The sequence below is a fragment of the Myiozetetes cayanensis genome, unplaced genomic scaffold (assembly GCF_022539395.1).
Source record: "Myiozetetes cayanensis isolate MyiCay16 unplaced genomic scaffold, myiCay2020 scf1, whole genome shotgun sequence".
NCBI lineage: Eukaryota > Metazoa > Chordata > Aves > Passeriformes > Tyrannidae > Myiozetetes > Myiozetetes cayanensis.
Genome location: NW_026086604.1, coordinates 52,509,942 through 52,526,851, shown reverse-complemented (window position 1 = coordinate 52,526,851; position 16,910 = coordinate 52,509,942). Strand labels below are relative to the sequence as shown.

Genomic DNA, 16,910 nt, shown 5'->3' with positions numbered 1-16,910 from the left:
CCACTCAGCATCACCTCTCAGCAACAGAGAGCAAACTCCAGCAAGTACAGGTATAAAATATAAAACAAGGTAATTATTTCATTAATAATCATGCTAAATAAAGCATCACTTTACACTTATGAACAGAAATTATCTGCTCTTCCCCAGTTTTGTTAGGCTTTATTATGGCAAAGTGACAGGTAGCAGCCAGGGATAATTTGATCTACCTGTATTACTTACCAAAGGCAAGTCTTCAGGTGTTTCACAGGACCCTTTCATCTAGTTTCTTACTAATCATATCATCCCTCTCTTCCTCCCATTACTGGACCACAGCTGCTCTTGTTTTAAGCACTGGCCAAACCATGCCCCAGGTTTCTTAAACCAGGCTGTAAATCCCCCTCCCACAAAACATATTTTGCATCTTCATTTCTTAATGAATTTTTGCAACTCGAATGATTTGGGGCCACCACTTATCCCCTAGCTGGTCAGTCAGCTCTGCTGTGCCAGAGGCAGCCACCAACAGCCAGGGCTTTAAATGACATTGAGGTGGAGTTGTTATCTTAAAGGAACTGAAATCACGAGTGGCTTAGATTAAGTGCCTAGACTGAACCACAGCAGGTGACAGGCTGTCTCCTGCTATGGCCCATCCTGTGGCAGAGATGTAGGGCAGAAATGCCTGAAATCATCCCAGCATTAATCACCAAAGGCTGAGGGGCAGAACATTGATACAAAACCTTCATCAGGCATCTGTTTCCCAGGGCTCTCACATGTGCTTCAAGGATTGAGTCCACCCTCTGATTCCTTTATTACCAGCTACCTGGTTGCCAGCAGCAAACCAGCAAGGGAAAAAAGACAAGCACTAATTTTACAGAAGGTCATTCTAGTGTTTCAACCTTTTTGTTTTTTCACTTCAAGGAGAAAACAAATTCAACAGGAGACAAATGCATTTAATAATTTTTAATAATTTTGTGCCATGGTTTAACCACAGCATATTAAGAACAAGCATAAAATCTGTATTTAAAACTAACAACAGCACTTAGAGCAACATCTTCCTTTAAAAGTATTGCAATGAACAGACCTTAGGTCTAAAAACTAGGACATCACCATTTGCTCAATTAAAAGAGTCAGATACACAACAGTTGAAATCTTTTCCTGTATATAACTGGGAGTTACAGTGGAAAATAAGCAACAAATTAATTGTGTTAAACAGAAAATAAATTTTTTAAAAAATAAAACCAAAGCAAGCCAGGTTTGTCATAGCATCACATGAACAGCTATTGAGAAATTCCAACACAGTTGTAAAAAGACTTACTGTTTTTAACAGCTTTGTTTTTACAATAAAATTTAAAAGAAAGATTAAATATTTTTGATAGTGCTGTACATATTTCAGAATAGCTTGAAAGAAAATGGACAAAAATAAGAGATGTGTTGAAAGTGTGATCTTGAAAGCCACAAGGTTGGAGATAGGAAAAAAAAAATCCATACAGCAATAAAGCATTTTACACTGTAAAATAACTAGCAAGAAACAACAAAGAAAGGGTAACACTCTAAAAACAGGCATCTGATGGTTAATTTTGAGTGTAACAGCCTGACTGATGTACATACCCTCGTGAAATGCTCTGAGCACAACAGCATTGGGCAGTTGATAGTTATACAAAGATAAACCCCCTATCAATGCTTATGTAGTCTTTACACTATTAAGTAGAAAAGCTTAGTTAAAGAATAGTAAAGAGACTTTTTAAAATTATTATTATTATTATTATTTTTGCTGTCCATGTCTATGATGCCTGAGGCTCTCTTAACTTCTGCTTATAGTTCTTTTAAAATCTTGGCTGCCTGCTATGCTTTGTGGTAAATGGAAAAGCGTGAACACAGCTGTGAATAGACGTAATAGATAGTCTGCTCTTTCCACTGCAGCTTCAAAGCAAATTAGTGCCTCTAAAAGGAGACATGCTCATGTTTGGTCCACTCAATATGCAAGTTTTGTTGTGATAAATTCCACACTAGATTCCTCCAGCAGGAGGTTTGCTCTCTACAGTCTTCCTAGTCAAGGCCGGGGGTTTTTTGTTTATTTCCTTCATGCACAGAAGTGGTACTGCAGTGCAAACAGAAACGTGAAGGTGGCCAGGCAAGGCATACTTCCAAAACATTTACTCCATGTCCTGACAAACAATAAATGAATTAACAAGTGACGATAATGAAATATGCATATTTACCTATGGTACATGCTTACCGACAGAACAGCTCAACACACAGAGGGCTGGACACAAGCTACCTGTAAGAGCTTGATGATGCAGAACTGGCCATAAAAAACTTAGACACTTTTAAAAAGAAAACCAAACAAACCAAAACAACCATGCTCAACATTCAGATACAGGACTCCTGTGAGGGCTTTTAAAAAGATATTTACAGACAAAGGTGTAGCTGATGTTTCAGGCTGACAGGGAAGCAGTGAAGGACTGTGCTCCAAGGCACCATCCTCCAGGGTGATGGACTGGACTGAAAGCCCACTCAAACCAGAGGAAGCCTCACTACTGACTTCACTGGGCCCAGAGAGGGCCCCCTGAGTTTTAGCACAGCATTTAGCTAGTCATCTGAAAAACCAAACAAAAACAGTATCTCAAATGTAACCCAACATGCTGCTACCTTATGTCTGTGGTTAAAGCCTGACAAGTATAAAAAAGCTACATACAGACATGAGTATCTATGAAAGATTGGTCAGTATCCATCTGTGAGAAGACTAGTCTGTCTCGGACCAATAAACTTTTATATCAACTACTGTCCTGGGATAGCTAGAACAAACAGTTTAGAAAAATAAGTACAGCATCTGCAAGTCTCTACACTAGAACTTCATGTTGAGTTTTCCTGAGGTATTTGCTTTACTGAAGAGCGTGAGGGGACACGGGGATGGACAGCCAAATGCAGGGAGATGCCGCGGGAGAACCAAATTGCCAAGGGAGCCTGGCAGAAAGCTAAAGTGTAAAATTGCTTTCCTCTCCACCTCCTGGGTTGGGTTTGAACAGGTCTAAGCATTTCTCTGTAATCTTAAATATGAACCTGGGATTAGCCATTGCTGTCAGAGGCCAACAGAGCAGCAGAGCTGCCGACTCAAAGCTCACACTCAAACCCCTGCATTCAGCTCGCTACCGACCGTGGCTGTTCTTGTCCACCCTTAAGGCTCACACCCTGCAACAGTACAATTCACAGCTACACACCAAGCCTGAAGACAGTCTGTAGTGGCAGGATCACACACCAGTCATGGGCACAGAGCAAGGGCTGGCTGCTGTCACAGAACTCTCATTGGCCTACTTTTGATTTTGCAGGGATGGTTTGGGTCAGTTCCCACTTGTATGAGCTTCACTTCAAATCTAGGATGTGGATAAAAAGATTTGAAAGGTTTTAGTCCATTTCTAAGTTAAAAACCAAAATAAAAAAATGTAATCATGGATTGTAATAAATAACATGTCTGCTGGAGAAGTAGTAACTAATACTGATCCAACTCAGCAATAGCAAGGCAACAACCAATACAAGAAGCATCTAGTTGCAAGGTTAAAGCTGTGGAGGTTTTGTTTGTTTTGTGTTTTTTTCCTTTTTCTTAAAGTGACACATTAAAAAAAAAAAAAAGGAACAAATCTTCACAGCAAAGATGCATCAAACAACCAATCACTATACACAGGCTAGTCAAAAAGGATTTGTTCAACCTTTTTCCCTTACGATATTATATTGATATTTAATAGGAAAATAAAATACATAGACTTTTTGTCATTTGTATGCATTCATTTGCAGATTTTCTTACAAAAAAAGGACCAAGCACAGAAGTTGGCATTCACAAAGTTTATGCCATTTTTTGTGTTAAAATTGGTATAATCTATACATTATTTTACAGTATTAACAACATCTATTTTTGTATGTTTGTTTGTTCTACCCATTGGGTAGGATATGTGCATAATATATTCAAGTTATACACAGCACCATACAAAGAAAAAAAAAAAAAAACAAACCAGAAAAAAGACAGACAACTAAAAAAGCACCATTTTAAGTGAGGCACAACAAAGGTGGGAGCATAAGGCCTAATCCAAAGCCCCCTGAAGCTGGCAAGAGTCTTCCTACCAACTTCAGCCAGCTTTGCATCAGGCCCTCTCAAGTGCAAGGGGGATTCCTATCTGCTCAGACCTGAACATGAGGCACCTTAGTTGCTTACAAACTACAGACATGCAAACCTCCTCAAAATTATATCTAATAAGGACGTATATAATTTATTAATAAACCTACCACAGCAGACAGACAAGCACAAACCAAGGAGAGAAGGGAAGAAGAAGAGAGACAGCTTCGTCACCCACGAGATCCTACACACACCATGTTGTTTCAGAAAGCTCACACACCAAACCACTTAAAACAGCAGCAGCAGTAGCAGCAGCAGCAATAAAGCAAAGAAGTGACAGCGTCACCTCTGGCAGTCAGAGCACACAGCTGTCAGAGGAAAGGGGAAGTATATCTAGGTTACAGTTTTGCTTTTTTATTGTTAACCAACATAAAAAGGCAAGCTCTTTTATAGCAGGAAAGCAATGCTAGCAATATCCAGGTTGCTTGTGTTCAGTCTAAAAATGGGAGGGACACCAGCAAGGCAGAAGGAAGAGCCAGGAGAGTTTGCAACACTTCTCAATATAAAATCATCCTTAGTTTTCCTTTTCAAGCAGGCCCGAAATAAATTTGATGCCAGTGGTTGTGATTTCAAGAACAACCAGAAGGCTCCTCCACTGTGTGTCTGTGGTACTTACTAGCGTGGCAAAGCCCTTCATCGAAACACCTACAGCTACAGCTCGTTGGGAAGAGGCAATGCAGGTCTGATGTTAGTTTTGGAGGATGAACTTAGTGGTTCAGCTTCTGTTAATTCCCCAGAGCTGAACCAAGAACATTACTCTTTTCTCGCTGGTGCAAGAGTGCCCAATGGGGCTTTTCCCAGCACAACAATGGCAATCAGAGGCGAGTCAAAAGGTAATTTACACCCCTGATTACTGACCACAGGCTGGCAAACAATATATTAAGTATATATTAAAAAAAAAAAATATCTTACCAACCAATACTTTCAGTGGGCACAGTCTCAAAACTTGAATTTCCTAACAAAACATGTGGAACAATCTTCAGACAGGAAAACTCTCTAAGTTCAACACATCCTCACAAGTGACTTCTCCATGCTCTGAAAGGCCTCAACAGGTCTCGGAGAACTCAGTAAGAGTCTCTCTTTGCAGGGACTGAAATGATTGATACATTTGGGGCTAGTTTAGGAGAAAAGTTGTAATTGCACTGGTTGGCAAGCAGGCAACACAGTGCAGGAAAAGACCAGACATGTGTAATTAAATTATGTGCAACAGCCTTTATCTAAAAAGCAAACATGTAATCAAAAGCCAGCCTTCATCTGAACCCACTGTACAGAAGGATTACTCAGTTCTCAGCATCAGCTAGGCTTGAAAAAACATGCTTCTGAGATTCAGACTACACTAAGTGCATTTCCTTCCTGTATATCAATACATGAGGTCTACATTAGGGTCATCACAAAGCACGAGGACCTTTTGAAGCTCACCCAAAAGCAAAGAGCTGTTAGATGGAAGTTGCACTGGTGCACCAGGTGACAGGCAAGAACTGGTGCAAGCAAGAAACTCCCCCACTGATGAAGACATAGGTCACGACATTTACAGGACTGAAAAGCAGATATTCTTCATGCTTCCAGTGGTTAGATAAATGACCTGTGGTCATTCCTGAGAGCACACTATATAGCCATTAAGCACTTCTGGAAGGTGATTATGGAATAGCAACTAGTACAGAGACCATCAAGGGGACAAGTTTGCATGCATATATGTATGTAAGCACACACATGTGCATGGACATGATTTAATGGTAAAAAACAGAGAGAACTTGTGAATAATCCCAAATACTTTAAATACTTTCAAATGTACCAGCAAGCCTATTGTTTATCCTTGGGGAAAGTGAGAGGAGGAGAAAAAAAAAAAAAAGCAAAGAAAAATTTTGGAGCGTATCTATTTTTAACAGCATACTTTTTTCTTTGCCTACAAAATCGGGTTACCTTAGTAACATGAACATTCAGGACTCAAGAGTCAGAAAAAGGTTAGCAATCAATCTTCTCCAAACCATTCAAACATTTCTTACAGATCAGAGGGTCAGTTTTAAGGTCCAATACTCAATACCTGGCAGGGTTAGAAACAACTGCCTCAGACAGCGCCGTTTCAGACACCCACACATGGGACTCTCCAGCAGGACAAGGCTTTCTTCCCTATTGCAAAGAAAGTGCAATCTCTGATAAACAATGTAATTTCGCTCCTTACCCTTCCCTGCACCACATTCACATAAGAAAAAACAAAATCTCAGTGACAGTTTTTAAAAAACGTCAAGTCTGCAACATGAACATTCGGAAATTTGGCATGAGAGAAGCAGCTTCTAGCTGGGAAAAACTGGTGGGAGAAGTGGGCAAGCAATAATAGAGAGCCAAATGAAACACAGCTTGACCCCATGGTTCCCGCAGATTCCACGACTGCAGGAATGCAAGTATCTTCCTCAGTAGCCATCAAGAACTTGTACATGGGGCATGTGTTTGACTTTGCATACTTAAAAGGAAAAATCATACTGTAATAAACTCCCATCAGACTGAGACTGGGTTAAGTGCAGAGTTCATCAGTGACAAGACCAGGAGTAACTTAAGTAGATCCTCCCTGACAAAAACAACCTACTGTGCAAAGTACCACGAATTCTGCACATGCCACGCACTACAGGAAAGGGATCTGAACACTGCACTGTTGCCTGGGTACCACTTTCCACAGCCCTCACTCATACCTTTTAAGCAGCATCACATACACATAGTCTGCTTGTACAGCACTGAGACAAACCCAACCACAACTGTGCTAAATGTATATACAGAATTAGAGCTAAATGCTGAGTGCTCCATTGGTAAACCAGGAGAAAACCCTTTTTTGTTCTGTTGCTAAACCTCCTGCCTTTTCTAGCCCTGAAAGATCGTACGAAAACACCAAAGATGGGGCATATTTAGCACCAAGGAGGGAGCCATGCCAAGCCACGTTAAGAGAAAAATTAACCTTTACAGTAGGATAGAGGTCACAATGCTTTATTTCATAAAAGTACATTTTAAAGAAAAAAGAATCTTTTAACCTGAAAATTCCTAAAGTAGGGACATCATTGTACTGAATTTTGGGAACACAGGTTACTGGGCAAAAGTCAGAAGGTGCAACTGGAATTCAGGCAAATATGACCTATCACACAGAAAACTCCACACATATAATGTAGGTTTTGTGCATGAGACACATGAACCAAAACACCTGTATGGAGGTAAAATCTACACAATTAATACTACAGTGTTTGCAGAAATCTTTATAATTTATACAAAGTTTCATTTGAGTGGCTCTGGAATACCATCTATTAATTCTGCACATTTTCAAAGGGCATCTTCCATAAATGCTTCATAGAATTACCCATCTTCAGAGCTCTCCAATTTCTAAGCCTGTAAAGATCGATGGTGCTATCTAATTCTGGTATTCCTTTAACTGTTCTGTTCTGTTAGCAAGGGCAGATTCTCTCCCACTGCAACAGAAGAAATTATAGAAAAACAGACTGATTCAACGTTACATTATTGACAGCCCTCCTACTGGAGAGCACTAATATTCATCAGAAAATAGCATATTTACTCCTATAATACAAGAGGCCCCAGAACAGAAGTAGCAGGTTGCAAGCTCACTTACAGCAAGTCAACAAGTGACTACACTTCCAGAGCTGAGAGGTATACTGTCTGTACATTACATCTGGAAAAGCAGAATATGACATTAAGCTATTAGAGAGTATTCAAAGGAGGGCCACAAAGATGGTGAAGGGTCTTGAGGGGAAGCCGTATGAGGAGTGGCTGCTCAGCCTGGAGGAGACTGAGGGGAGACCTCATTGCAGTCTTCAGCATCCTCATGAGGGGATGCAGAGGGGCAGGCACTCTTCACACTCATGACCAATGACAGGACCTGATGAAATGGCATGAAACTTAGTCAGGCGAGGCTTAGATTGGATATCAAGGAAAGGTTTTTCACCAGAGGGTGGTTGGGCACTGGAAAGGGCTCCCAGGGGCAGTGGTCACAGCAACAAGCCTCACAGAGTTCAAGAAGCGTTTGGACAACGCTCTCAGGCACATGGTGGGATTCTCGAGGTGCCCTATGCAGGGCCAGGAGTTGGATTCAATGATCCTGATGGATGTTCCTTCCAAACCAGCATATTCTATGACGAGAATGAGATGATGCAAGAGGAAATGCAACTATCAGGTGAGTATATACTAAGTTATATTTAAACTAATCTTTTCTACGGAACTGCAACAGGTTACATTTTTCATGCAAAGAAAAATTTTCTCAGCCAAGAAAAATTAAGAGACAGCATACTGGACAATGTTAATGGGAAGTGCATAAAACCACCGGCATGCAGAGATGGCAAAGGAGGGCAAAGAGCTATCTTCAAAGAAAGTACATTTCCAAGAGGTGACTTTGAAGGCAACTTCAAGGCTCACTTTGCTGAGATTTGCACGTGGGAAAAGTTGGTACTCAACCAGCCCAAACCCAGGGCCCAGTCCAGGTGTGCTCTGCCATGACAACTGAGTTCCAGCTGTTTTCACCTGAAGGCTTCTCGGCTAAATAATCCTCATTTAGGCAACAGCACAGTATCTGTGTAGGCACACACATTCTCTGGCTTAAAGGCTCACTTCCAAAGTGACAAAAGTCACTGAAGACCAAAACCAACATTTGCTGCTTTTGTCTTCTGTTCAGGTTTTTTGTTTGGTTGGTTGGTTGGTTTCTTTTGTTTGTTTTTAACTAAGAATTATGTTCATAGGTTGTTTTCAAAAATCTAATTTCACAGCTTTTATTCCCAGGAACCAGACACGATGAGAGCCCTGGCTGACTGACCGTCACCTGTCCTATGGGTCTGAGCGGAAAAAAATATGTGAATCCCATCACATGATCTCTATCTCTCCCTTCAAATAATACACACATTAAAAGGCAGCTTTACTCTGCATTACCAGCATGACTCAGACCAAAGTAACAATTACAGAGACAAATGGAGCTGCATATTCAGTTACACAAACATTTTCTAAACTAGAATAAAACCAAATTAACTTATGAAGAAAACAAATCTACACTGAGGCCCATAAAACACACACACACACACACACACACACAGAAACACACACTGTTTTGGCATTAAAACTCTGCATAGATCAAAGATGCACTTCAGTTATCAGAGCCCCTGGTGTAGAGAAGTCCCACAGAAATTCAGCCTCCAGCCATGGGACCAGGGCACAGTACTCCTCCACTCCTTCCACGGTGCCCTCGGGGCACTCAGCAGCTGCTGCCCGAAACCAAGCACAAGGCTTAGGAAATTAGAAAAAAGTGAAAGATCTCAAAGTGGAAAGGTCTATGACACACATACACCTATGTATTAGGAACTACTCAAGCTAAGACTCTAAAGATTCTTACTTTAAATCCATTTCCGAAATGCATTTTAAGTGCAATTTGTGCTTTTTCATGTGCTTGTCATGCCACTATCACCATTTGTCAACCGCCTTCCGGCACCGCGTGTGCTTCCACATGGAAACAGCCAGTGGAGGAATACCCCAGATGCCACGATACAGGCAAGGTAACATTTTCCAACTACTCTTCAGACCAGTTATAGCAAAATCAGGGCTTACAGACACTTGGTTAACATGTGAGTCATCTTTACCCACGAGCGCAGTCCTGCTGGCGTCAGACAGATGACACGCACGGAGAAGGGTTTCTGCAACAGGGCCCAGAGCAAACGAGTCTGCAGTGAGAGTAACTGGCGCTCCCACGTCACTGCCAGGGATGCCACAGAAGTCGGCAACACTGTCATGGAGGCTCTCGGTGCTGCTGCAGAAACAGCACAGGGAGATTTAGATACAAAGTCCCCCTTCACTTCAACAGGATGGATCTCCAGAACTGAACGTCAGCATCTAAAAGGATGAAATGGAGAGCGAAAAGCACAACAGTCTCACGTATTTAAACAGCGTTGCAGGGGAAAAAATCCACCCTGCATTTTCGAACAATTTATTGCATAATGTCATGATATGTAACTAAATACATTTCAGGCTACAGTGAGGACAAAAATCTCTAAAACGGTTAAGTACTGGCGATACTGCATTATGAAAAGGAATAGAATGGCAGCACGTAGTTAGAATCAATACAAATTAACACATCTGGGATTTTTTTTGTTTTGCCATTTACAAAACAAATAGTCTACACCGCAAAATAGCTAAACCTTAAGTGATGGAAAATGCTGGGATTTCATATTTGTCTTCTTCCATCCAAAAGTTTCCAAGACACTTCACTGATGCACTGTTATTTGAACGCAAATTATTGCAAAGACAACTGTCCCTGTATTTCTTGATTTGTAAAAGTCAAGAGATGTTAGGCTAAGTCCTGTCCCCATTTTCTAACAAACCCGGGGATAGGAGGGGGGAAACTCCTCCAGATTACTTCTGGAGCTCTATCATTATTCCACAGGTGAAAAGACAACATATAGAAGAACTTCACATAAAACAGTTCCCTCATAATATATTTTTTTAAAACATTAAGATAGTGCAACCTTTTAAAACACATTTATCACAACACAAATTAATTCCTTGCATTCATCTAAGTTCTCAACTTTATACCTTGGCACACAGAACAGGAATTTTGTTTCATATTAAAAAAAATCCACACCATGGGAGAAAAAAAAAAAAAGCAAACTGGCCAATTCTTCCCCCATTTATCTAGCAAAACCACCTTCTTCCTTCAGCCATTCAGTGAGTATAAAACAGGCTGTACAAGCCTCATTTCTGTGCTAAGTTAACTTTTAGAATTAAATAATTGAAATAGTTTATTAAAAAAAAATAATATATCCCCCCCCTCTCCCCCAAAACACTGCTCATAGACAAACTGAATGGAAGTTTGTATTTCTTTCAATCTGCTTTGCATGCAATTCCCCTGAAAGGAATCAGAAACAAAGAACTGGTTTGCACGTTTGGTTTTACTAAGTTGTACCACGTGAAACGCAACAACATTGTGCACCGGAGCATGGGGGGTCTTCCTCCACCACCCTGCTTGGATCTCCTGTCTTCAGCTCAAATGCGCCTGGGCGAGTAACTTTAGACCAGGTTTCCTGGTTTCCGGTCTTGGCCTTTGCTGGGGACTATTGTGCTCTCTGAATTGTTCTGCTGAAACTGAAGTCTGCTCCCCCTCTGCGAGGAAGGAGGCACGTTGCTGTGCTGGTGATGGAAAAAAGAGGAGCCTGGGTAATGCCCCATGACCTCGCTGTACGTCGGGGGTGGTCCCTCCATCCTTCCATTACTGCTATAGTTGGTTGCACTTATGCCCGAATTGCTGCTCGGTGGGCAGGGGCCCCCATTGTACATCGAGATGTCTATCAAATCGCTATCAAAAATGGTTCGGTTGGGTGGTGCCCTGACGGATTCCCGGTTGAGCTCCATCTGCTGTTCTGGGTCCCGGAGCTGCAGGGTGCATGGGCCTTGGTACGGTGGTGGCTCTTCCCCGTCGGAGAGGGAGATGGTTGGAGGGAGGTCAATCTCATGCTGCATGTACGGGTAAGTGGGCTGGAAGCGACTGAAACGGTCCCGCTGAATAAAAGATGGGGTGGTAAACCTGTCCCTGGACCTTGGAGCATACATGATCTGAAACGGGAAGAGAGACACACGTGACTCCGCATCTGAGCAAAGCACTGTGGTTGCTCCACATTTACGAAGAACCGATAAAATGCAGAATGCTTCTCTTTGCCACTCATCTTGGAGATTAAACCCAGCAGATACTGTGCACACGTGCTCCCACATGCATGCAAGAGAACAGGTAGGAGGTGCAGGAAGGAGCTAACACACTTGAGAACAGCTTCACGAAGGAAGACCAAGACCCAATACACCTTCTGACATTAAAACATCCAGAGCGAAAGCAAGTTATTCGGTTTCTGAACAAAGGAAACAAATTCTCTCTAGTCTTGACAATTGACTAGTTCTACAACCGTGTCCCAATACTGAATTTCAGCTGCAGTATGAGCCTCCATCTCCTACTCAATGTAATACCCTACACATCACCAAAGAATTCACATGGTCATTTTAGTACATTTTGTAAAGGCCCAGCATATCTCACGCCTTCACTGCCACAGTATATCAGGTGTCCTTCTCCCCCTCAGTTCTCAGCCAGAACTCAGCCCCTGGGGAGGACCTACAAAGCCTCTGCACTGTGAATGCAAAAAATGCCCTATGTATATTAAACCCTGAGAAGATCAGGCTTTACAAAAGGAAGACTTCTGTGAGGTGCTACCGCTCCTCACTTGCTCTAATCCCAGATCCACACAGACATATCAGCTTCTCAGAGCCAGATCTACCAAACTGCTCTTCTCTTTTTTGGATCCAAGCTGGTTCTCAGCCCATGACCCTCACAGATGTAGGGTCAACCATCAGGAAGTTCTGCTGTTTGTCACAGGACACTGGATCACTCAGAGCAAAATACACCCACAAATTATTACACAGACCAGGGATCTATAGTAGCTGGAAGATGGGAGACACTGGTGATTGAATATGTGTTGTAAATCTACGAAAAATTCTGGGACAAGAGCAACTAGTCTCCCAGCTTCTAATGGATCTCAAATTGCTGAGCCACTGCATAAAAGAGAGACACCTCCACCACTTACTTGGGAATACCTACTATGACACAGGTAGCTGTTGATGGAGATGAGGTGTCAGGTAGGCAGAATTTCACTACTTTAATGAAAAGGTCTCAGGTATTTATGAAATGTGAGTTAAGAAAAGCTCACACGACTAGATGAACTGCACTGAAAAAGCTTTCTTTAAAAAACAGATGCGTATTTTTGAAAGGAACCAAATACACATTACAGGAAAAAGGGAAAGCGCATTGGTGAAGATAGTCAGAAATCTGTCAGTACCTCTGAAGCACCCTGGCGCGAAACCGAGCTTTCTGAAGGCCACAAGCACCCTTCCTGAAATGTGGAAGAAAACAACAAAAGAGGAAAATTAATACATCACATCACCATCCTGCCCCAATACGGATGCAGCAAGCTGGTCACAGCTAGGAGAACATGGTAACAAGCGGAGATGACAGGAGATACTTCAGCACTTACTTGCTGAGCAGGTACCTGTCACCTCCAACTCGTGATGAGGTCACGTCAGCAAGGCTGGCAGGTCTGACAAAGCTGACCTGCCAGCCAGGATCCCAGTCACACACCAGGGGCAAAACAGTTCACAACAAAACCTGGCGTCTCTAATCTCAGGGGAAGTGACAGTCATGCTAAACCCAGGTATCATCTGGTAACACTGTCAGTTGCTCAATTCCCATCACAAAGGATAGTTAAGCAGCTGAGGTTTCAGCCACCAGTTCCCCTCTTCAACCACTTCTCTACCTTCTCAGGCCAAAGTATTTTCTCTCTCATGCCTCAAAACGGTGTTTTGACATCATACCAGCACTCAGGGTAGAATAAAAGGGTGAAGAACAGTATGTCAATAAGGGAAAACAGCTTAAGGTGTACCACTGTTTTTCTTAATTAATTGTTCAGAGTAGCAGTAACTCCTGCAAAGAATGTATTACTGGAAAATTCTGAAGCTGAAAAGGACACATCAGAGCAACTATAAAGCACAAAACTCCAATCCTGGTGCACAAAGAGAAAATCAAAATAATGTATGGTCATGACTATTTTCTTAATGCTAATTCAAGTTTTACAGATAAAAGAAATTTCAAGAACTGGAAGGAAAATGCATACTGTCCCCAAAAGCATTACCATGTACAGAGTACTGTACTGCTTCTTCTCACCATAGCATCTTTCAACATATTTCAGATATAAAAATAGACCCAACTAGATGTTCATCATGACACTCAGAGACCAAAAGCCGTCTGTGATCTTGTCAGGAGAGTCCACCAAAGAGGAAAGCTGCTCTAAGAGGAATCTCCCACAGGATTCAGCTGTTAAGGGAAATGCTTTGAATAACAAAACTGGTACACTTCTCTTCTGTAGCTTTGGAGAGCAGAGGTAGAGGGAGGCTGACAATAGCAATTATTTGCAACTTCCCCAAGTATCCTCCTTTGCAAAGGGCCTGATACGAAAGACAAGTGTATATATACTTCTACCCACCTTCTCTTCCATTTCTCCATCACCCAGATGCCCTCATTTTGAAATATCTGAGGGTATGTCTGCACAAGCAAAGACAATCAGGTTATCAGTAGTTGACCCAACAGGCTTCAAGCCTGTTGCAACTATTAGTAAGACATATTAGTCAAAGTTGAAGTTCTCAATTAATTGCCACTGAATTCCTGGCCATACACAGACCAAGAGCAGATTCCTCAGGGATGGTTTGAAAATATGACAGTATGTAGCATTATGCTTAGTGCAACGGTCTTAGTCTCACCTTTAATATGTTCAAGCTCAGAAGAGAGGAAAAAATGCAAAATCAATGACCCAACCCAGAATGAAGTAAGATCTACCCCCACCACTCACATTATAGTTAAATTCCCTTATAAAAAGGAGTTCCTGATGTGGAAGTGGAAATGACAACACCCATTCTAGGGCCCATCTCCCCAAAGACAGGAGAGTAAGAAGAGCCAAGGGAGAGGGTACAGCATATGGAGAAAAACTCCTTGCATGCTGATTGGAATGGGATCCGCTCGCTGAGCCAAGGCACTCAGATCTGGTATCAGACATGCCTAACAGAAACAACCTGCTGGAAGTGAGGAGTTGCCTGTTATTTCTACTGCTGATGCCTGAATCCCAGTACAGGAGGCATTGCAGCTGCTATAAGGACCTCACAGAGTGTGTCCAGGGCACTGGGATAGTCACAGGAAAAGTATCAGACCAAAGGAGCCTGAGACTATCCCCACTCTGGGATAACTACTTGAGAAGGCAGCTTGGGATGCAGTTGAACTCCAAGGCTGTGAGATCCCTCAACATGGTTTCTGTGACAGTATGTCACACAGACTACCTGTATCTGCCCCCTTCCTTAAGGTTTCCTCTGCATAGAGCAGCAGGCTGAATAAATCCTTTGGCAGTAGCCAACCCCCAGTAAGATCTCTATGCCAGGAGCCAGAACTCCCCAGGCAGATGGCTGGGTAACATGTGCTTAGCATGCCCACACTTCAAAAATACCAGGCTCACACAGCACATGCAGACCAACCTCACCATGCATACATGGTTGGTCCAGTGCCACAGTACAGGATCTTCTCATCACCAAGTCCAGACTAACTGACCCAACATAGGAATTTCTGTCCTCCTGAAATTGCTGCATCCTCCACATGAGACTTACTACCTACCTTAAAGTATCTCAGGGAAATTCATCCTCCTCTGCACTGGGTAGGTACAATCTAACCCAAAGTTATGTGCCCATCTACTCCACTGTTCTTGGGGCGATGTCGAGGGGTTGAGAAGAGAAGAAAGTGTTGCAGAAGGAAAATATATGGGTGACCTTTTTTCTCCCAAGATGTAGATTTAAGAAATAATGTGATGCAACTACCATGAACAATCTGGGGTGACCTACACTGACTGAAAGTGTTATTTCTTGCTCTCTCCTTGTCTCTTTACTTACAAACCTTCATTTGGCAGCTAAAATACTTCCCTGCATTCAGATCAGCGAAAGTCAGATGAGAACTGACAGCATTTGTATTTATATTTCCTCGTATTGTTTCTCTCTTTGTGTCTCAAAATACCAAGGTAGAATGGTCTAACGACTAAAAAAACTTTTCAACTTCTTTCCACTGTTTTCTCATCCTACTCACCCTGTGAGCAAGACAAAAGCAGGCACAAGCAATAAGGATTGGCACCACAGCTAACCAGCCACCAGGCCTGGCACACACTTTCAGCCCCAGTACCACAGCACCCAGCATTGTGCTGATAAGGCACTTCCCAGCTCCCACATTCAGTTGCTGGCAGTTCTCCTCACACCAAATGCCCAGAGATTTGTACAAGTAGCTCTCAGGTATGCACAAATAAAGACTAAACCTGAGCAAAAGCAATTTATCCATTTTTTGATGTGGGCAGTACCTCATTTACCTGTTTCTTATAGTTACTCAGTAGCTAGCCACCTCAACTTGTTCCTTCTTAAAGAGACTAAAAGTCTTCAGGCATGAGCTTCAATATTTAGAAGTAACAGGGAGAGAAAGCTTATACATTTATTATCTATATCATATTAATCTTTAACACTGTTAGGCTTTGGAATGAAAATCCTAGCACCTACGAATAACACCGAGCAAGAACAATCTTAGGGATCCACCTATGCCTTCTGCTGATCTTTGCCATTTTGGGGTTTCATAACAATTTACAGAAATTAATCTTGTGATTAGGTTTTTAAGTAACAGCATCATTTAATAAATCCAGCTGAGTGATTAGTTAATTATGGTGAATTATCTTATGGTGATGATTATTTAGCTCAGTATATAGAGCTTAGGAGACTGCATAAGCCTGAAGATAATTTGCTATGTTGTATTTTACAGAGGTTTAGAGCCTCTAGAATTAAACAGTGTAGGAAGACGACTTTTTGAGGACATTTTTAAACACTGGAGCACACACCTAACCGCCTCAGCTGAGCAGGAAAGACACTTAACAGAAGAACAATTTTTAACTCATGAGAAGTTATAGCTAAAAATTTACACTTAGTAAGAAAATTTTCTCAAACTATAATAAAGTAAAAGGATCCCTTATTTCAGCAGGGATAACTTTCTTCATAGTCATAAGTATGAGGCCATGCTTTGGATTTGTGAGGAAAATTATGTTGATAACACAGGGATGTGTTTGCACTTACACAGTGTGAGCCTTTTTCTGCTCACCACCCCACCTTGCCAGCGAGGAGGGTGGGAGTGCACGAGGAGTTG

General features: G+C 42.0%; 1 protein-coding gene across 8 annotated transcripts in view; it reads right to left on the bottom strand.

Moving 5' to 3' along the window:
- Nucleotides 1-921: 921 nt before the first annotated feature.
- LDLRAD4 (low density lipoprotein receptor class A domain containing 4) overlaps nucleotides 922-16,910 on the bottom strand; it is a 281,846-nt gene continuing 265,857 nt past the window's right edge. For 6 of the 8 annotated variants that reach the window (XM_050306900.1, XM_050306906.1, XM_050306915.1 and 3 more), the window contains 2 exons: nucleotides 12,985-13,038; nucleotides 922-11,719 (listed from right to left, as the gene is read on the bottom strand). In XM_050306900.1, coding sequence (XP_050162857.1) covers nucleotides 11,177-11,719; nucleotides 12,985-13,038 — 597 coding nt within the window. In that variant the 3' untranslated portion in view covers nucleotides 922-11,176. The remainder of the gene's footprint in view (nucleotides 11,720-12,984; nucleotides 13,039-16,910) is intronic. The other 2 variants (XM_050306923.1, XM_050306941.1) reach the window with 1 other exon arrangement.